This window comes from Octopus bimaculoides, chromosome 9 (genome assembly GCF_001194135.2).
Source record: "Octopus bimaculoides isolate UCB-OBI-ISO-001 chromosome 9, ASM119413v2, whole genome shotgun sequence".
In the NCBI taxonomy this organism is placed as follows: Eukaryota; Metazoa; Mollusca; class Cephalopoda; order Octopoda; family Octopodidae; genus Octopus; species Octopus bimaculoides.
This window is the reverse complement of record NC_068989.1, coordinates 81528163-81550322: the sequence shown is the minus strand read 5'-3', so window position 1 is coordinate 81550322 and position 22160 is coordinate 81528163. Positions and strand designations below refer to the sequence as shown.

The window sequence follows — 22160 nt, the reverse complement described above, 5'->3', positions numbered from 1 at the left end:
AGTAAGAAATATAATAAAAAATACCGGTAGTTATAGAACTAAATAATAACAGTTGACTACAATTAATTATTTATTGATTTCGTATGTATTTTACTCATTATTATAAGTAGGCTGTATACCTGAAACAACCCCGGAGGATACTATCTCAGAAACAAAAGGCTGGCCATTAAGAAACTGTTAATCGCTGGAGCAAAATGGTAAATAAAGGAGATATGTGTAAGGGGCCTCATATCGCTTATATTAGCGCATATTAAAAGCATACAATGGGGAAATGGGACAGTTATGAGTATTTGTGGTTAAGGGGAGGCAATTATTGATTTATCAATTTAAATTTCGTTTTTGGATTTGGTTTGCAAGATTCTTTATGTGAGTTCGTGTGTTGAAACACATTCTGTTGAGTCTGGGGAAAGTCATTTTCTTTTTGTGCCTTATAATTTAACACACTCACCGGTAAAATTTTCGTTGCGTCTTGCAACTTTTTCAATTGTCTTTTCAATAGTTAAGCTATGGAAAAGGTTGCAAGACGCAACGAAAATTTTAGGAAAATAAAAAGTGGAAATTTTACCAGAGTGTGTTAAATTATAAGGCACAAAAAGAAAATGACTCTCCCCAGGCACAACACAAGTAATTTAAATGCTTACGGATGTATTTCTCTAGCGGTTAAAAGTGTATAGCCACTGTTCAATTAAGTTATGCAACATGCATAGATGGGGGGCTATATCTAATCTATAATATTACACACCCCAATAAACTGTTATAATATATATTTTTACACACACACACACACAGAGCCTTGGCCAAAAGTATTAGGAAACCTCAATGTTTTGGGGTTCTGCTATGTCAATGTTAATGAAACTCGTGCACGTGGTAGATTATGGTATATTGCACAATATACATTAGTTTTAATATCTGATTGATCCTCGTTAAGCATCAATTACCACTTTTATACTCTATTGGGCTATCTTTCGTTTCGATTACATTTTACGTCATTTCTAATCCACATGCGTTTGTTTATGTTTCCGTAAAAGGGTTTTAGGGTTAGGGTTAGGGTTACGGTTACCGTTGGGGTTAGGGACGGAATTCCCTAACCCTAACCCTAAAACTCTTTTACGGAAAGCGACGATCTTGTTCAGAAACATAAACAAACGCACGTGGATTAGAAATGACGTTAAAAAAAATGTAATCAAAACGAAAGATCGCCCAGAAAGATCCCAAGTTTGAAAGTGTTTCGTTAAGAAAACAAGTGGTGCCCGCCAAATCAGAAAGATCCCGTGTTACTCTTTTTCTTTTTGAATAATTAGGCCATTTTTTCCCAACAACGACAAAAAGCAAATTCGCACAATTTTCTTATTCCAGTTCAAGCTAGGCCGAAAAGCTGTTGAAACAGCTTGCGATATTAACGATGTGTTTGACCCAGGAACCACTAATGAACGTACAACACAATGGTGGTTGAAGAAATTTCGTAGCGGTGACGAGTCTTGAAGATGATAAGCGTAGTGGTCGGCCATCGGATGTTGCCAACGATCAACTAAGAGCCTTAGTGGAAGCCAATCCACACACAACTGTTCGAGAGCTTGCTTCTGAATTAGACGTAATGTATACGACAATTTTAAACCACTTGAAAGAGATTGAATAAACAAAAATACTTGAGAAATGGGTGCCGCACAAATTGAACGACAACCAAAAAATATGCCGTTTAGAAGTGTCATCTTCCCTTCGTTTACACAACAAGAAGGACCTGTTTCTCGACCGGATTGTGACTTGCGATGAAAAGTGGATTCTTTACGACAACGGGCGATGCTCAGCTCAGTGGTTGGATGCCGACAAAGCTCCACGGCACTTCCCAAAGCCAAAGTTGCATCAAAAGGTCATGGTGGCTGTTTGGTGGTCTGCAACCAATCTCATCCATCACAGCTTTTTGGATCCAGGCGATACCATTACGGCGGAGAAGAACTGTCAGCAAATGGATAAAATGCATAAGTAACTCCGAAAACAACAGCCAGCATTGGTCAATAGAAAAGGACCAATTCTTCTCTACAACAACGCTCGGCCGCACGTCGCACAACTGACCTTGCAGAAGTTGAACGAATTTGGCTACGACACTCTGCCATACTCACCAGACCTCTCGCCTACCGACTACCACTTTTTCAAGCATCTCGACAACTTCCTGCATGAGAAATACTTCAAAAACCAAGACGATGCCAAACATGCCTTCAGTGACTTCATCGCCACCAGAACGCAGGATTATTACGCTACTGGCATGAATAAACTTGTTTCGCGCTGGCAAAAGTGTCTTCATTCTGATGGTGTTTATTTCGATTAATAAAGTTTTGTTTGAGCCGAGATTTGGGCATCTGAATTCAAAGGTTAAAAACCGCAAGAATTTTCTTGACAACCTAACAAGAAGATACTTTAACTATTTTTTTAATTTTTATGTGTGCATGGTAGTGTCATTTTCATAAAATGTGCTCAGCAGTCCATGCTATGTAAATGCAAATCCCAGTGCTTTATGGGTTCATATTAATTCTGAGTCTATATTTTTGCTTTCTACCAAATACATACAAACTAGTAGATATTTTAGTTAGGTAGGATACATCTCGAAAGTATAAGGAAAGAAGGCAATGTTGCTGTTGCTTTTGTTATGAACAATCTCTATTAAGTGTGTGCAAGAAGTGTGCCACTATGTGTTAGTGAGACATGGAGTACTCAATATGGAAGAAGATCTGTTGAAAATGGAGACAAATGAAGTGAGCATAATTTGTTGGATGACTGCTGGGTTTGCACCAGCACCGTATGCTGTCAAACATTATGGTTCTTTGTCATTTCTGTAGTGAGATGCAACATCTTAAGATTAGTCTCACCACTTTGTCCAAGGCTATCTAACTTTGAGTGCTTCGTACTTTTTTGTACAAATGGCTTCACATGTTTGTATCAGTGCAGTCTTCTCTCTTGTCTGTTATAACGTCTTCCTCTTATATATAGTTTTTTTTAGTAGAAAGTGGGTTATACATCTTTAGATTGTATACCTGACTTTCTACTATAAAATTGAAGAAATAGACGGAACGCTGAACTCCAGACTAAACAACTCAAACAACATTTATTTACTTGGTAAAACATACAAATCTTTAGTTATACATCTTTAGAGGTGAGAATAACGAGCTGTCGAGTATAAGACCGAAAGATGTAGGGACAGCTTTTAAACACACGTCCATGCTCAATCGCTGGCCAGCGTGAAAGAGAATGAATTGAGTGGGAAACGCTTGCTTGTTTAATTCTACGCATGCGCAGGTGTTACTACAGTTTTTCTCTAAGCTCATTTATATTCCATCATTCATGTACACTAGTATTATACATACAGCAAAGTATGCTCGCTTCATTCTGTTCTAATCTTCACAAATCCTCTATACTGAAGTTTTGCCTCTCACTATAGTACAACATAGCACTTTGCATATTAACATCATAGCATTTCCTCTTTGTTCTGAGGGAAAAGCCATTTTTCAATCTGTTCTTATTTTGACGATAAGCTTTCAAGGCAAATACTCCCACTTCTAATCAAGCTACCTAGGTAACAGCTGCCAACTATTCCTAGTGAATCACCATAGGTATTCATAAGAATCTACTTTCCCAGGTTTTTTTTATTGCTCCTATACACCAGCTGCATATGAAATCTGTTTTGTCTGTAACACTATAACATTACAAAATACAGACTAGGAGAATGTGGGGCATTTGGTAAAAATTTGTAAATAACTTGAAAAGCATGGAAAATGCAGGTACTCAGAAAAAACAACCATTCATAAACAAACCAACCATATTAATATATATAACCATCATCATCATCATCATCGTCTAAAGTCCGCTTTCATAGGTTGGACGGTTTGACTGATGGCGGGCAAGCCAGAAGGCTGCACCAGTCTCCAATCTGATCTGGCAAAGTTTATATAGCTGGATGCCCTTCCTAATGCCAACCACTCCAAGAGTGTAGTGGGTACTTTTTACGTGTCACTGGCACGAGGGCCAGTCAGGAAGTACTGGCATCGGCCACACTCAAATGGTACTTTTTACATGTCACCTGTACAGGAGCCAGTCTGGCAACACTGGCAACAACTACACTCAAATGGTGCTTTTTATGTGCCACCGGTAGCCAGTCAGCGGCCCTGGCAACGATCATGCTTGAACGGTGCTTTTAACGGGTGCCAATCAGGCGGTACTGTCATTGGCCACGACAGCGAGTTCACTTGCCTCAACAGGTCTTCGCAAGAATAGTTTGTTGTCCAATGATTGAAGGGTACTCTTAAATGGGCTGGTTATACAGTACTGGCATAAGCCACAGTTATGGTCTCACTTGGTCTGATACAAATTCAGCACGCTTGTTTTCGGGAATAGTGCCATGAAACGTACCACATTTTGTATCCCCTGCAACTTAGCGATGAGCCTTACTTTTTAAATCCAGGACATCGCAATATCTTCGCAAGCGAAGGGCCAAGAACACTGCTGTCAATCTTCATTTTAGTTGCCTTAAAAAATATGTAATAATGACGTTTAATAACCTCTTTTGTTAAAGCTTACTCAGGATAGCCAGGTTTTTCGGACATCTCTGGTTTTGTTTTCTTTCATTTTAATCCCACTGTTAGAATCGTGTTTTTGCCCCAAATCTACGCCTATACCAAATTTCAGAGGTGATGACATTGTCCATTGAGTGGTCCATCTAGTAATCGCTATTAAGTGAAACTTGTTATTGAACAAAGAGACATTGTTTCTGTTTCTGTAGTAAAACGGTATTGCATTAAAAAGTACCGCCTGAAAAAATAACCAGCAACGATTTTATGTTTACATTATATTTATCATAATCAAACTTCGCAGAACATTTCCCTTCAATTAATTGATTTCTCTCAGAGCAAAAGTAACAACATCAATTTATCGATTTTAAATGGATACATAAAAAAAAACATATTAGGTTTAATATAATTTGATATGACACCGTTATGTTTGCTTGGCTGAAAGACGGCAAAATGAAACACTCAATTCATACAGCTAAAGTAAAATTAAATAATGGCTTATTAATGCCCATCCTTGGTTGTATGTATTATTTTAGTTCAATTATTATCATGTTAAATTTTAAGCTTACTGGAAACGGAAGTTTATTTGTAAAGGCTATTGTTATTGGTCAGGCGTAGTTACCACGCTATTGTTGTGTAATCTCAGAAGAATCAGATTTGTGATCAAAAGATTCCAGCTGTGACCATACAGCCTTTTTGCATATATAGAAATATATTCTTCCACGTGTCCTTCCTTTTTTATACCATAGGCTGAGATCCAAGTGAATATGACCAGTATTGCTGACCACGTAGATTTTTTGCTCGTTTGTTGGTTGTTGGTAAAAAAATTCGTATACCTTCGATGTAATGCAAACAACGTTTACAGTGCGCTCACGATCCATCAAAAAAAAAAAAAAAAAAAAAATTATTCCTTAAAAGATAAAGAAAAATCTAAAGATCTACAAACAGCATTTCATTTAAAAACAGAAACTCAATTTTTACCCTTCTGTTGAGTCATATAACATCTGTTACTTCTATCGTGGTATTTAAGTAACTTCCAGAAACAGCTTATAATTACTGTCTCCTGTAAATTACTGCTGTGTGAATCAAAGTTTTTCTTTCTTTTTTATCTTAATTATCAAAAATATAGTATATTGTTGTTTTAGTTATAAGAATCATAAACTGTCCTTGGTTTCCTGTTGCCAATTTTGGCACTCGACCATAAATGTTTTATTCTCTAATTTTCTGCAAATTTGTAGTCAAAATAAATGAGCCGATATTGTAAAGATGTTATTATTCTTGTGTTTCTAATTAAAATGTTGTTGGCGGAATTCAGGATTTATCAGATATAACCCGGTCAATATTGTTTAGGAGTTAAAGAACGTAGAAGCAAGTACTTGGTGACTTCACTAATGCTGGTGACACGTAAAATGCACCAAGAAAACTCTCTGACGTAATTGGTATTTGGAAGGATAACCTGCAGAAGAAGTGAGGCCAAGACATTGACATTAGGTCCTCTGGTACATTGGTTCCTGTGGAACCATTGAACCCATGCCAGCATGGAAAAAGGGACGTTAAATGGGGATGATGATGACAAGATGATACGGGTGTATGTGTGTACCAAAGAAAGGGCCATTACTTTATATTGGTTTCAAATTTTGGCACAAAGTCACCAATTTCAGGGGAGGGGAAGTTGATTACATTGACCCCAGTGCTCAACTGTTACCTATTTTATCGACTCTGAAAGGATGAAGGGCAAAGTCGACCTTGGTGGACTTTTGAATGCTGAACATAAAAATGCTGCTAAGTATTTTGCCAAGTGTGCTAACGATCTGACAACTTGCTGCCTTTCTGTTACTTTATATTGTTTTTTTTAGATGTTAAGTAAGGAAGCACTATTTTGATTAGCCAACACACATATACACACACACGTATAGGTATGTTTATATCAGTGGTTTGGCAAAAGAGACCAACAAAATACCAGGCTTTAAATAAAAATAAGTATTGAGGCTGATCCATTTGACTAAAATAAATTCTTCAAAGCATGGCCACAGAAATTCTTCAAGGCATGGCCCAACATGGCCACAGTCTAATGACTGAAACAAGTAAAAGATAAAAGATGGAAGTCAAGAATACTACAATATGCTATATGCGATGAATGGAGGTAACCATATGTTAAACTGTAATCAACAAGTAAAGAATATTTGTTCATTTTATTTAGTTATTTATTTATTTTTTGCAGTGGGGACTCACAAGATTCAAGGCAAAGAGTTGATTTATTCTGTGTTGGATGCTGCTTTGGCAGCTGGCTACCGATCTATAGGTAAATCTTATATTTTACTGTAATTTATTTTTTAGTACATAGTGTGCACCTGCTCAATTTACCATTGTAAGGGAGACAACCTCTTCTAGGTTAAGTTGAGGACTATACTTTTTTTCTTTCTACATAATCTAAAGTTCTTAAAGCTTCCAGTTATTGGTAACCTCATATAGTGCTATTGCAGCATAGCATAACAAATGAAGCTAAATTTAACACTCTACAAAGCTTCTTATAAAGAGAAAATAGTTTATAGTTTAACCCTTCAGCATTCAAACCTGCCATATCCAGCCCAAATATACTACCTGTTTTATGTTCAAACTGGCCAGATGTGGCCTCTCACACCTATCTTTCAATGCCATTCTAAATATATAACAATCACGCCATTGAAATTTCAAGGCTACAAGGCAATGCATGATTAGTTAAAATAAAGTGAATAAATAAACATTACATTTGACAGAGTAATGTAATGTTGAAGGGTTAGAAATAGACATGTTTAATTTTTTTTCATCCTAAATTGTTAACTGACCAAGATCACGTCTTGTAAAAGAGAGAGAGAGAGTATGATAGGGTTTATGGTACAAGAATGGTTTGAATATTGTATGTAAGATTTTAAGCCAAATGAAATCTTTTTAATGAGATGGCTGTCATAGATGAGTTTTGTTGTGAGATGACATTTATTGGTAGATACCATAAACTGAAGGTTTATAGTCACTGAGTTGGCTTTACGACATGAATCATTACTTTAAAGAGAGGTTTGTTACCATATATTTCATAGTTATTAAATATTTTATCACAGGATTTTATATTCTCTCTTCAATACAAGCCAATAAGGAAGCCTGTATTTGGTTGTTCTACTAGCTAGAGATCACAGTCTACTGTCTTAAAGAAGGATACATTGAACAATCTTCTGATATGTAAACATACTAGATGGTCATGGCTGGAATGTCTGATCATTGAGTCTACTTAGTGCTAAACAACAGTACTGTATTTTCCAGCATACAAATCACTATAGTGTTTAGTGTAAACATGTAGTGTAAACATTCGAACATGGTCACTATCTTTCCAAATCCTGCTGCCTTTCACATGGAAGTTTTGGTCCTCCAAAGTCATTTTGATGTGTAAGTTGATCTACTTTTTAGGGCTGTAAATTATGGGGAAAAACCTGACTTAGATACCAGAAAATGCAGTAGTCTTGCATCAGTTAACACAACTATTTGAAAAATCTAATCACATACCTTAATCTGCCGAAGCAAATATATTAAGAAAAATAAAACAAACTTCAGCAAACATCAAGCTAGAGAACCACAATATTAAAGATATCTATTCAAGTTTACATTTCCTAATTATAACATTTATAAAATAAATATTTTAGTGATACTTGATTCCAGAAAGCATTTACTATCTTTCATTACACATCTATAAAAATCTCAATGTAATGGAACATATGTGGTCTAACTGAATCTAATGATCTATATATATATTTCCATTGTTATTAAATTCAGCCTTGGTATGTCACATTTAGACCAGTAGCAGATTCAATTACAAATTATACAAAAAAAAAAAAAAAAAATCTATGTAACTGAACAAGAAAACACTCTCTCACAAATTAACAACAATCTGTGATTCACCTTCTAACAGCTGTCTTCTCTTTCTTCTACTTATCAAAACAATTATTGATAATTTCTACATTCTTTATTGTAGAGTATGTTTATGTTGCTAATGTTAGCTTGAAAATAAAGAAGTGTAGTTTTCATTGTATTGTTAAGTAGTCTGGGAGATAGGAATAATTGGGTGAAATTAGTGTGGCAAATGTTCAGTTTGGACAGTCATACATTTTTGGTTAATAGAAAGCAGTATAAAGGACTTCTCCAGTCTATGTAATATTTTGTAGCTGGAATGAATGACAATAACATTGATAGAAGGAGAAGGTCATATAGAATAGATGAGACTAATGAAGATAATAATAGAAGGAACAGAGAAGGAAATCAGTTAAACAGTTCCCACTGATTGAAGAAACATCATCGTCATCATCATTTAACATCCAGCTTGCATGCTGGCATGGGATGGATGGTTTGACCAGATTCAGTGAGTCCAAGGACTACATTGTACTCCAGTGTCTTCTTTGGCATGGTAACTATGGCTGGATGCCCTTTCTAACATCAGCTACTTTATAACCTGTACTGGTTATTTTTCTTGTGCTACTGGTACAAGTGAAGACGCCATATAGTTTGCACGACTGTGAAACTCGATGAGGTAGGCTGGGGGTCAGCTTTATGTTAGGAGATGAGGGTTAAGGTATGACAAATGGGTAGAGCTGAGTGGGTTCTTGTAGAGGAGCATGGCAACTCACATTTAGGGGAAAGAGAGGAAGAATGAATCAGTAGTAGCTGAAAATAGCTCTGATAAACTTCATCAGTCTGATTCTGCCAAGTTGTGGACCATCTTGTAGTTAGTGAGCGGTGATTTATCTAATGGAGTACACTGTACAAGTTAGGGTTGTGTGCCTCCCTTTATCCAGTCTGTTCTTATTTGACTCTATATTCTGGTGGATAGAGGCAAAGAAGGACAAGTGAATTTGGACAGAGAATGTCACATATTGTTTTCTAATGGAGCAGGGCTTTATTAAGAAGCTGGTTTCACGAACACATGGTTTCAGGTTCAATCCTGTTCTGGACCCTTAATATAGTCAGAGATGGAAGTTTAAGGACCCTTCATATGGTCAGAGATGTAGGGACATCCTAATTGAGAAATTTGATGAGAGGGAGGAGCAGCTACAAACTTGTGACATAGAGGACAACTTGGAATTCCTGTGGAACAGCCACAGACCAACTCTGTGGCTAGTGCAAAGTCCCTTCCAGACCCAGGGTAACATGGCGGTGGAACAGTACCATAGAGGATGCCATTAGAGCAAAGAGAAAGGCCTGGAAGAGTGGGGCAGCAGGGAACTGTATCAGATAGCCAGAAAGGAAGCTAGGAGTATATCTAGCCAAGGGTGAAGCAGAAAAGAAGAAATTTGCCTATGTTCAGTGCCATGAAGAACAATGAACTGAAGTATTTTGGATTGCAAGACAGTCTGTAAGAGAAAATTGTGATGTCATAGGAAAGAAATGTATCCGCATGGATGGTGGTGCACTTGCTTTTAATGAGCCTGCTTGGAGATGCCATTATGAAAGACTGCTGAACATGGAGAATGAATGGGAGGAGGAGAGTCTGCCAAATGTGGTGGTAGTGGTGGTTTTTACAGAGGTCAGTGAGGTAGATCATTGAGATTCACTGATCTTGTTGCAGTTATGTGTGATGTATATGTATATGCTATGTACACACACACACACACATACACATGCATGTGCGCATTCACATACACATACTATTAGAGATTTAATAAAAGATTATACATCTCATTGCTGTTATTCCACTCGACAGACACAGCCTCAGTGTACAAAAATGAATCAGACATTGGATCAAGTCTTCTGGAACTACTTGCTAAATATAACTTGAAAAGAGAGGACATATTCATCACCAGTAAATTAGGTGAGTATTATTCATAAATTTTAGTTAAGGTGACTTGTTCAGCATAAATCATTTATTGTTTTTACAGTACCTCCAATATTTACAACAATAACAGTATGCTGTACTTCTCCACATGGTACCTATCTCCAGCTAGGTGAGCTGAGGCATTTAGGATGAAGTATCTTGGTCAATAATAATTCTTTCTAATTTTCGCACAAGGTCAGCAATTTTAGGGGTGGAGTAAGTCGATTACATCAACTCCAGTATTTGGACTGGTACTTATTTAGTTATCACTAAAAGGATGAAATGTAAAGTGGACCTTGCTGGCATTTGAACTCAGAATGTAAAGCTGAGAAAAATGCCGTGAAGCGTATTGTGTAGATCACTGACAATTCTGCCTCAATGCTGACTCAAAATACAGAAGTATTAATGAGATATTAACTATTAATAAGTTTATCTCTACAGATGTTTTCTAGAACTCAGAGCCAGTACTGAAAATGCGTATTTCAAGAATTATTGTTCTTTCATCAGCACAAAGTTGTATCCATGCTAGTAAGAAATATTTACATACCAGCTGTCAGGAATGTAAATTGGCCTGTCTGATAGTGTTACATCACTAAACTTGTTGGGTATTTAAGCAATGTGTTTATGGATAATTGATGGATTGGATGTGATGCTGATAAAAGAGCAATAACTCTTGAGATAAGCATATACACCCATTACCTATTTTTTTTCTATCTTTATTTGCACTGTTTACATAAACATATTTGTATACAAAACATCGTAACTTTCAGTGCTGATTCCAAATTGTATAGAAAATCTGTAGAGACAAACTTAACAATTGGAACACTGTACAACTAACACAAAAGGGGAAGGCACAACATTGACTTGTAAGCCTTTAATATACTTGGTAGTATTTTAGAGTTGCAAAATGAAATACTCTGTCCTTGCTAGCAATTAATACAAAACCATTGACTCAGATGTAATAGATCACAACTAATAATTCAGTGAGCTTAACTCTTCATAGGAAGAAAATGTCTCTTTTTTTTCTATGTCAGTATGAGTTGGAGAGGTATTTCTGCTGTAAGTTGACAATCATTTTATAATGAGGCAGATTTTGAACTTATGAGATATAGGTGCATGGTCCTACAATTTAACCAGTTGACTAGCATAATTTCAAATTAACACATGTGAAGACTTTCTTGGATCAATTATTTGCAGGCCCAAGAGATCAAGGAAGTGGAAAGTGCCGAGAAGCTTGTTTACAATCATTATCACGCTTGAAAACTGACTACCTCGACTTATATTTAATTCATTGGCCTGGTGTACAGGGGTTCAAACCTGCAGATAGCATGCAAAAGATTCTTCGTCAGGAAAGCTGGAAAGACATGGAGACCTTGTACAAGGAAGGTGAGACTTCGATTTGAACCCTCAATAAATTTCATTTTTTATGACAATAGATTTAATTAAACCTTGACCATAACATTACCCCTATATCTCAATGCCTCTCACTGACTTCCATCTTACTCACGACCATAAAGCTACTCTTATCTCTTGATGTATTTTCTTTCCACCCTCCTAATTGACCATAATGTTACTTGTCTTCTCTCAATGGATTTCATGTATTTCATTGATTCCTTTTCCCTTAACTTTTACCATAAAGTTACCCTTGTCTTTCAGTGTATTCCACTTACCTATTTTTCATCAATATTGACCTCATAAATTTACCCTATCTCTTCATATATTTCACTGTCCTCCCCATCAGTTCTTGTTCGGTTTCACTGACCACTCAACCATCTAACTAATCAATGCAACTAATAACACCTCAGTTGCTCTATCAAACAGAAGAATTATTTACATACTATTAACTGAAACTGAAGCAATGAACAATATCAAGTTTCTTTCAAGATTTTATGCATTATTTTCAGAACAGATTGATGAATAACCCTTTCTACTATAGGTACAAGGCTTGAAAGTTTTGGGAAGGGGTAGTCAATTACGTTGACCCCTATACTTAACCGGTGCTTATTTTATCAACCAAAAGGGTAAAGGACTTCAGCGGAAACAGACTGATGAATAAGTAAACATAATTATAATTTATACTATACAGTATGTGATTTATTTTTTGTTAACATACTTGGTCTAAACATACATGAAATTGGACACTATATTAAGGTTATGTTTTCAATACAAGTTTCAGAATCACAACAGAACATTTACAGATGAGGTGACTCAATATTGAAAGTAAAGTCAAATTTGAGTTGTACACCACACCAGTGAATCTATTAAATGTCTGTGATGCGGTGTTACTAAACTATGAAACATTGACTAACCTTGCTAAGGTGTTTTCTTTTAAAGCCATAATTTAATGAAAGTTAGCAAAATGCTGTATTCATAAGTATGGTTAACACTAGTTTCTGTATACATTGGTCATGTTCCTTAATTGTTAACAGTTATATCGATTCTTTACATTCCTCGCCCTTTTTTTACATGATGAGCCTGTTTCATGCAAAACAATTTTCCCACAGACCAAAACAATTTTCCCACATATATAATGCAAAAGCACCCTGCAGACTGCAATAGTCAATAGAATAGAAACAAGAGTTTAAAATATATTCTTTCTGGGCGGCCGGTACCCAATAATCCATGGTCCTTTACTGGTTAGCAGTCCAGTGATTGGAGATCCCTGTTTTTCAGCATTTCTGTCTCAAGCTAGAATTGTGTTATGATTGAAGGGAGGTAACTGACACTGATATTTTGTACTTGTTATAACTACACTTCATTAAAATGTCAAATAATGTTAACCATTCTGTTATTATTTACTTTAATGCTTCCATTAATATCTTCTGTGGCTACATTCAGTTATTATATTTCCTTATATACACAAAAGATTCCTACACTAAGATACATGTAGAAATATATCTCCTAAAGCCAATGTGGAGTTAGTTGTATTTATTAGCTCGTTAGTTAAATTGCCTATTTAATCAAATATTGATCTATTAATTATGTTGTTTCTTCCATCTTTTGCAAAAGGTAAATTGAAGTCAATTGGAATTTCAAATTATCAAAAGCATCATCTGGAAGAACTTCTACAAGATTCTTCTGTGAAACCAGCAGTTCTTCAGGTATTTCATTACTTCATCGCTACTTATAATTCATTTTCATTCTAGCTCTTTATATTTTCTCAGTTGTTTCTGACATTTTATCTTCTTTAATTTTAAACAATTTAAAGAATAGGGGAGAAGAGAGATAAATATATATTGTTGTATTTCGGGATGGTAATTTTTTTTTTTTTTTTTTTTTTTTTTTTTTTTTTTGCCAAATAAACACACGCACTATATATTCTTTCTTCACTTGTTATTCTAACTCATGTCCATTGTCTGGAAATCTTTCATCACACATCTGTGACATCTTCAGCGATACTTTTCATCTTCATGTGTGCTCTTGCTCTGCTTATTCCATTCCATAAATATAGTTTGTTGAACATTATCACCCTTGCTTTAAGAAATACTTTTTTTTAAAAAAAAGACACTATTTTTCACACCACAACTACTACTATCACCACCACCACCACCACCACCACCACTACTGCCATTACTACTTCCACCACTATCATTTTAAACTAACCGTTTCTTATGATTAATTTTCTCTGTAGACTGAACATCATCCGCATCTGGTACAGCATGAAGTATGGAAGTTTTGTCAAGAGAATAACATACAATATCAAGCATATTCTTCACTTGGCGCATCAAAAGACAATATGGTAAGTTTCGTAATCTTAGCATCACAAGCATTGTGTTGTGTTTCCTGAGAAAGTCATATAATTCAGCTTGCCTGGTTAGTACCAGGTATCACCATTAGCAGTAAAATTTAATTCGTATTTTTCTTTGTGACTGGTCAGATTGATGTATAATAGCCACTATTTGTACACTATTTACTCTAACAATATTTACAAATGCATATGTGTATATACACATGCATACACACACACACACACACACACATATGCACGCAACAAACTTCCTTTGGTTTCTGTTTACCGAATCCACTCACAAAGTTTTGGTCAGCATAGGGTTATAGCAAAAGATATTTGCCCAAGGTGTCACACTGGGATTGAACCCAGAACCATGTGGTTGGGAAGCAAACTTCTTACCACACAGCCACGCCTATATGAATATTCAAATTTAGTATGAAACAAATGAAATACCCCAAAATAGAGCAGTGTTTTGAATAGTAATATATAATGAATGGTACACCATGGTTAGTAGAGCAAGGATCATATACAATGGTTGATATATAATGCTTTGTTGGAAGAACATAGGTGGGTATTTTAAACGTTCATTCATAATTTTTCTATTGAGCATGGTTGGCTGGTTCTGTAAATCTAGAGATTTTCATGAATTAATTTCTTTACTCAGTTCAGAAGCAAGTACAATACATCAGAAAGAGAAGGTTGTAGACTATTTAAGGTTGTCTAGAATATTCACACTTGTGCTTCTGTTCTTCTATTGGTTGTGGAGGCTCCTTTAGGCTTTTTAGTCTAGAGCTGGTGCCTTGAAAATGCACCCTGCACCACTCTTTAAAGTGGTTGCAAACATTGGAAAGTGGATGTTAAGACAACAGTTGGTGATGTGTGTGTTTGTGTATTGTAAATGTATGTATTACTGTATTTTGTCATGTATCTATGCATTTGTGTTTAGTTTTCTTTGTAATGGTTTCTTTCTGAATGTTCCTGTGGCAAATAAAGAAATCCTTATTGTGATTGTAGCTTCTGGATGATGCAGTTATAAAAGAAATTGGTAAGAAGCATCAAAGGCCAGTTGCCCAGATATTACTCAGATGGGCAATACAACAGGGAATTGGTACGTATCATTTATATAACAACAATATCTGTTTATTGCTTGACATGAGCTTACCTTGTGGTCATAATATCTCAGCAAAAGAATTTGATAAACTCGGGGATAATATAAAGATTTGCTGATTGAAAAAAAAAATGTGGCATCTCAAGGCTGTTACAATACCAGTGATTGTAGGAGCACTTGGAATGATCAAAAAAGGAACTGAAATTATTTTAGGATGATTCCTGGCTTACCATCTATCCAAGAAGTGCAAAAGATTCTTTTAACTGGTACGTCACATGTATTGAGAATAGCATTGTTACTGTGAATTTTCTTTCCTTTTTCCCCCCTTTATTTTCTTTGTTTTCTTTTTTCCCCCCTATTTTAAAGAATTTTTCTTCTTTCCTTTTCTTTTTTTCTTCCTTCCCCTTTTTTTCTATCTCATAACTTTGTAAAAGAACAATCTGGTGTGTTTATTTTAATGGCCTACCAATGTACACAGTGAGTTTCTTTGCCCTAGGTATCAGGAAGACACTTGGCAAGAAATGGAAACAGAATTGAAAGAAGCGGATAATAAATAATAATCCTTTCTACTAAAGGCACAAAGCCTGATATTTGTGGGGAGGAAGTCATCAACTACATTAACCCCTCCCTCCCCCAGTGTTTCACTGGTAATTAATTTATTGACTCTGAAAGGGGTTGGGAGGAGTAGGTTAATAACATCATCCCCCCCTCCCCAATACCCAGCTGCTACTTATTTTATCAACCCTGAAAGGATGAAAGGCAAAGTTGACCTCAGCGGAATTTGAATGCTGCTAAGCAGCTTGCCACCTTAGCAATTCTGATAATAACAACAATTGTAAGTCCAGTGTAATTCAAATACAGTATTGTTGGACTGGCTAGATGGGACTTGATTAATTGGTATGATGTTTAGACTGCATGCTGTCCCATATTAAAATCAACTCCAAACTGTGTTTGATAAACATTTATTTATACAGTTCAAATATTTACGTGATTATACAGCTACTTGTCAGGGCTGTATTTGTCAGTAGTAAATGGCATTTGTTGTTGAATCAATAATAAAGAATGGCTTCATGTGAGAGGTGGGAAAATACTCTGTTCTTCATAGACAATGATTCCTTTAGCTCAAAGTTGAGCAGCAACCAAGGAATCTGTCTTCTTAAGGACTTGTATGTGTCCACCTCTGTGTGTGTGTGTGTCTGTCTCTCTCTCTCTCTCTCTCTTGTGTGTTTACCCATGTCTCTGCTTTTATAACCCTCATTTGTGCAGAAATATAGAATTTTCGATAATATGGGGTGATATTCCTGCAAGATGATTGGTTAGTTGTCAGGACAAGTTGCCTAATCTGATGTCTGATCCTAGTTACAAAACCTACATGGATTTGAATCTAGGCCTCACTACTGTATCATAATCATCATCTGTTAAACCCGTTCCAGCATGGTATGGGTTTGATGGTTTGTCAGGATTTGACTAGGCCGAGGGCTGCATTGGTCTCCAATGTCTGCATTACAAAGTTTCTATGGCTGGATGTCTTGTACGAAATGTACTGGGTGCTTTTTTTATAGCACCAGCATTAGTGAGGTCACCAGGTGGGTGACTAGCAAATGAAGATTCTTTGACAGAGTAGAGATGCGGTATTGAGAGTAGTTGCTTTGTGCCAGGTGTTGAGAGGCCAAAGTATAAAAGAGGGACAGGAACAGGCATCTTGCTTTTTACTGTAAATGCCCTTCCTATCTTGAATCCCTTTACGGCATAGATTCAATATATTTTGTCATACCTCTCGTACTAGAGGGATATTTTCTAAAGCCTGTCTACTATATAAAAAATTTTATATGCATTTACAGTTGCCATCAACATCCTATATTAATATATATATATATATATATATATCATCATCATCATCATCATCATCGTTTAACGTCCGCTTTCCATGCTAGCATGGGTTGGACGATTTGACTGAGGACTGGTGAAACCGGATGGCAACACCAGGCTCCAGTCTGATTTGGCAGAGTTTCTACAGCTGGATGCCCTTCCTAACGCCAACCACTGCATGTTTGTGTACACACATATGCATGTGCGTGTACACACACATACACACAATTATAAGTGTACTAATTTTACTCAACTGCTGTTCTGATTCTGTTTCTCATTTTTTGCAGGAGTTTTACCAAAATCTACAAACATGCAGCACATATCAGAAAATGCAGATATCTTTTCGTTTGAACTCGATGATGAAGACTTGAAGATGATTAGCCAAATAGATATTCAGCATCATTATTGCTGGGACTCTTCCGCTATTGTTTAAAACTTAAACACTTAAATAACTATTTTGTCTTAGAATATTTTGTTTTCATTGGTTTTGTAAATATAACATCATTATCATCAATATTATCATTTAATGTCTGTTTTCTGTACTAGCATAGGTTGGACAGTTCAGAGTGATTGATGGTGAAAAATATTTGCTGCCAGGAGTATTCAGCATAGAATTCACAGTAATTTACTGCTGTAAGATCTTACAGGAACCGACACCAAACTTTAGCAGTGAAAAATATGAAAGACCTGAACTAGGTACCATTTATGCAGCGCCAAACATCTTCCAACCACTTTTTCCCAAGTTGAGACCTGATACTCCAATAGACTGGAGTTCAAAGGATCTCAGGTCTTTGATATCTTTCTGTAAAACCTGTATGGAGTAGGTGGGAAGATATTCAAAAAACACTTGGACACTGCTATGTAAGGTTCTCAGATAAAACTGTATCATGACAAACAAAGGTTAGCGTAAATTCTCTCATTTACCAAGTACAAATTTCCTTTCTGTATTGTATCTTCTTTAGAAGAACACTCATACTGCTTGAAATAGCAGTCAGATCTCCCTCAAATCACACCTTAATCATCATCATCATCCAGTGTTTTAAATCTGGATTTTGTCCCCGTTAACAGGGGTGGCCGGATCTATCTCAATGCCGTAGCAACTGCCCTCACACCATCTCGCCATATAGCCCTGCTTTGCGCATCCTCCCTTCTGAAGCCAACCCTCCCAATCTCCTCCTACACCTGTCCCTTCTACATTTTCCTCAGTCTACCTCGCTTTATTGGTCCATTTACCTCAAACTCAAGCACCCTCCTCAGAACATGCTCCTCATCCCTCCTCAATACATGTCCATACCACTTCACTCCATTCGTCCTTACCAGCTTTTCCACTGATTCCTCCAACCCCAGTATCCCCATCAAGTCCTCAGTCCTCCTTTTATCAAACAGCTTCACTCCACACATTTCTCTCACTATAGCTCTCTCGGTCCTTCTCAAAATTGCCATCTCTCTCTCTCCCTCAGACACCATGTCTCACTCTCATACAGCATTGCAACTCTCACACAGCTCCTATAGACCTTTCCATTCATCTTCAATGAGAACCTTTTCCCACATAACGACGCTCCACATTCCCTGAACTTCACCCAGCCAAGTATCTTACAGAAATGAAAAGGAGAATGCAGTCATAGAGATACAAAAAAAGGGCTGATCATAACTAAACAACTTTGATGGTAAGTCTGCTGGATTGAAGCTGACCTTGGGCTAAACAGATACAACAACAACAAAGATAATCCTTTCTACTATAGGCACAAGGCCTGAAATTTGGAGGTAGGGGGTGCCCAGTCGATTAGATTGACCCCAGTACGCAACTGGTTCTTAATTTATTGACCCCAAAACGATGAAAGGCAAAGTCGACCTTGGTGGAATTTGAACTCAGAACGTAAAGGCAGACGTTGAGCATTTTGCCTGGCGTGCTAATGATTCTGTGGAGGTGCAACGGCCCAGTGGTTAGGGCATCGGACTCGCGGTCATAGGATCGCGGTTTCGATTCCCAGACCGGGCGTTGTGAGTGTTTATTGAGCAAAAACACCTAAAGCTCCATGAGGCTCCAGTAGGGGATGGTGGCGAACCCTGCTGTACTCTTCCACCACAACTTTCTCTTACTTCCTGTTTCTGTTGTGCCTGTAATTCAAAGGGTCAGCCTTGTCACACTGTGTCACGCTGAATATCCCCGAGAACTACGTTAAGGGTACACGTGTCTGTGGAGTGCTCAGCCACTTGCATGTTAATTTCATGAGCAGGCTGTTCCGTTGATCGGATCGACTGGAACCCTTGACGTCGTAAGCGACGGAGTGCCAACAACAACAACAATTAGCTAATGATTCCGCCAGCTTGCTGCCTTAACAACAACAAAGATAATGAAACCCTAGATGCACTATGTCTAGCAGATCAGGGCTTTTCTGAAGCTAAACAACAACAACGGAGGACACATGAGATAATGTAGATACATTATGTCTGAGACAGAACTGAACGGGGACTAAACAACAAAATATCTTCCGAAGTATCTTTATGACACACATTTATATGACTGTTGTTCTCCCACCACAGTATCTGGGTTATCTGTCTTCCCATGATTAACTGACTCCATCCACTTCCTACTTTATCATGAAGTGGAAATGATATCAAGTTTTAGATAAGGATGGTTAAGTGACATACTTTTATTTTATGATTTAGTGCGAAAAGAGGGACAGTACCCATGGCCCTCACAGATCTAACCACAATGGCCAGAGTATTAGGGTTTAGTCAGTAGGGAGGGGCAGTAACCATGGCCTTCACAGATTTGCTCACGTTGGTCACAGTGTTAAGGGTTATACTTGGTTTAGTCAGTAGAGAGGGACAGTAACCCTCACCTTCACAAATTTACTCACCTTGGTCACATTGTCAGGGTTAATACTCAGTAGTTTATTGTCAGTAGGGAGGGGCAGTACCACTAGCCTTTACAATTTCTAGACTACTCAGCTTATACCAATTGCTTGAAACATGAATAAAAAGGGAATTTTAGTTTGACATTGGAATGGCAAGGAAGAAATTTCAGTTTGATTTGATGCCATGTTTTCATTTATATTTGAACCTATGGTCAATCAGGAAATATTTAAAAGATTTATTTTTAAATACCATTCTGATTTTTGATGAATTTTGCAGATGTTGGAAAATAAGCTTCAGAAAAATCAGATACTTATTTCCCAATTCGGTGTGGAATGTAAATTTAAATGTCTTTCTCAAACAACAGGAGTAAAATGTGAAATCACAGTTAATAATTAATGATTTGGTAATTTGATAAATATTTTCAGTCTGTCATTTTCATAATTATCAATGACACACAACTATACTGTTAAGCCGCTACCATTTCTATCCTGACAAGACGTTTTTATAATTTATATGTGGCTGTGTGGTAAGAAGCTTGCTTCCTAACCACATAATTCTGGGTTCAGTCTCATTGTGTGGCACTTTGGGCAAGTGTCTTCTACTATAGCCTCAGGCCAACCAATGCCTTGTGAATGTATATATACATGCATATATGGGTATGGGACATCAAAAAAACGTAGACAAAATGAGAAATGAGAACATAAAAAACAAAAATATTCCTATCACCAGTTGTCCCCTGTTTTATCTACTCTGCATTTCAAAGGTAGGGACAAGACGCAACTTCGTTAAGACAGTCCTTCCCGCATATATATATATATATGATGAGCTTCTTCATATATTAATGCGTGTGTGTGTGTGTGTGTGTATGCATCTTTGTGGCTGTCCTCTACCACCACTTGACAACTGGTGCTGGTGTGTTTACATCCCTGTAACTTATCAGTTCAGCAAAACAGAACAATAGAAGTAGTACAAGGCTTAAGAATAAAAGTACCAGGGTTGATTTGTTTGACAAAAAACACCTTTCAAGGCTCCAACATGACTGCAGTCTAATGACTGAAACAAGAAAAAGATAGAAGACAAACTTACTTCTCTCACACTTCCCTTCATAACTGTCACTCTAAATACTAATTATAACCTGATTAAACCTTTTGGTAAATAATTCATAAATAAGAAATAGGTTTGTGTGAATGAGAGCATGCAGCATTCTTTTTACAAAGGAATAAATCACAATTAAATAGTAATCATTATCAAACAACTTTGGAGTACCATTTGTACTTTTGTAGGTGTGTTGTTAACAGTAGAAAAGAATTCAATTAGAACTATTTTCTCAAACATTATACAAAAATTTTCAGAGAAACACTTTTCCAATGGAAAATAAGTAATCAAAAGTTTTGTGTGTGTGTGTGTATATATCATCATTATCATTATTTTAATGTCTTCTTTTTCATGCTTGAATGAGTCAGGTGAGAGTTACTGAGGCAGAATTACTCGCAGCTAGAGGCTCTTATATTGGCCAACCTCCACTTTTCTCCAAGCAAAGTAATATTTTTCCCTAGTCTGGAAATGTTTTTGAAAAAAGTCTGCAAACAAACATCACTGTTTGTACAATGGGGATGAAGTTTGTTTACTATTAGTGTGTAATGTCAAAACAAGGAAACACTTTTTCTCTCTCTCTCGCACGCACACACACACACACACACACACATTACAAGCTACTTTTCAGTTTCTGTCTATCAAATTCAGTCACATGCTTTTGGTCTGCTCACAGCCATTGAAGACACTTGCCCAAGTGCTGCGCAGTGAGACTGACCCCAAAATCTTGTGCTTGCAAAACAAACTTCTTAACCATGCAACAATGCCTATATATATATATCATCGTCATTTAACGTCCGCTTTCCATGCTAGCATGAGTTGAACGATTTGACTGAGGACTGGTGAAACCAGATGGCTACACCAGGCTCCAATCTGAGAGTAAAAGGCAGACTGTATGACGCATGCGTACGAACAGCCATGCTACATGGCAGTGAAACATGGGCTGTAACTGCTGAGGACATACGTAAGCTCGCAAGGAATGAAGCCAGTATGCTCCGTTGGATGTGTAATGTCAATGTGAATACCCGTCAGAGTGTAAGTATCTTGAGAGAAAAGCTGAACATTAGAAGCATCAGTTGTGGTGTGCAAGAGAGACGATTGCGCTGGTAT

At 36.9% G+C, this 22160-nt stretch overlaps 1 protein-coding gene across 3 annotated transcripts; it reads left to right on the top strand.

The window, feature by feature from the left end:
* Positions 1 to 4540: 4540 nt before the first annotated feature.
* Positions 4541 to 17566, top strand: LOC106879296 (glyoxal reductase). 3 transcript variants are annotated; one of them, XM_014928799.2, is made up of 8 exons: positions 4541 to 5076; positions 6778 to 6858; positions 10279 to 10386; positions 11587 to 11775; positions 13399 to 13490; positions 14021 to 14128; positions 15134 to 15227; positions 17384 to 17566. In XM_014928799.2, the coding sequence occupies exons 1-8, from the start codon at positions 4983 to 4985 to the stop codon at positions 17527 to 17529; spliced, it is 912 nt and encodes a 303-aa protein (XP_014784285.1). In that variant the 5' UTR covers positions 4541 to 4982; the 3' UTR covers positions 17530 to 17566. The 3 variants fall into 3 exon arrangements, with proteins under 3 accessions (XP_014784285.1, XP_014784287.1, XP_014784286.1); XM_014928801.2 differs by lacking the exon at positions 4541 to 5076 and adding an exon at positions 5084 to 6699; XM_014928800.2 differs by lacking the exon at positions 4541 to 5076 and adding an exon at positions 5084 to 6699 and having other exon boundaries at positions 6757 to 6858.
* Positions 17567 to 22160: the final 4594 nt, after the last annotated feature.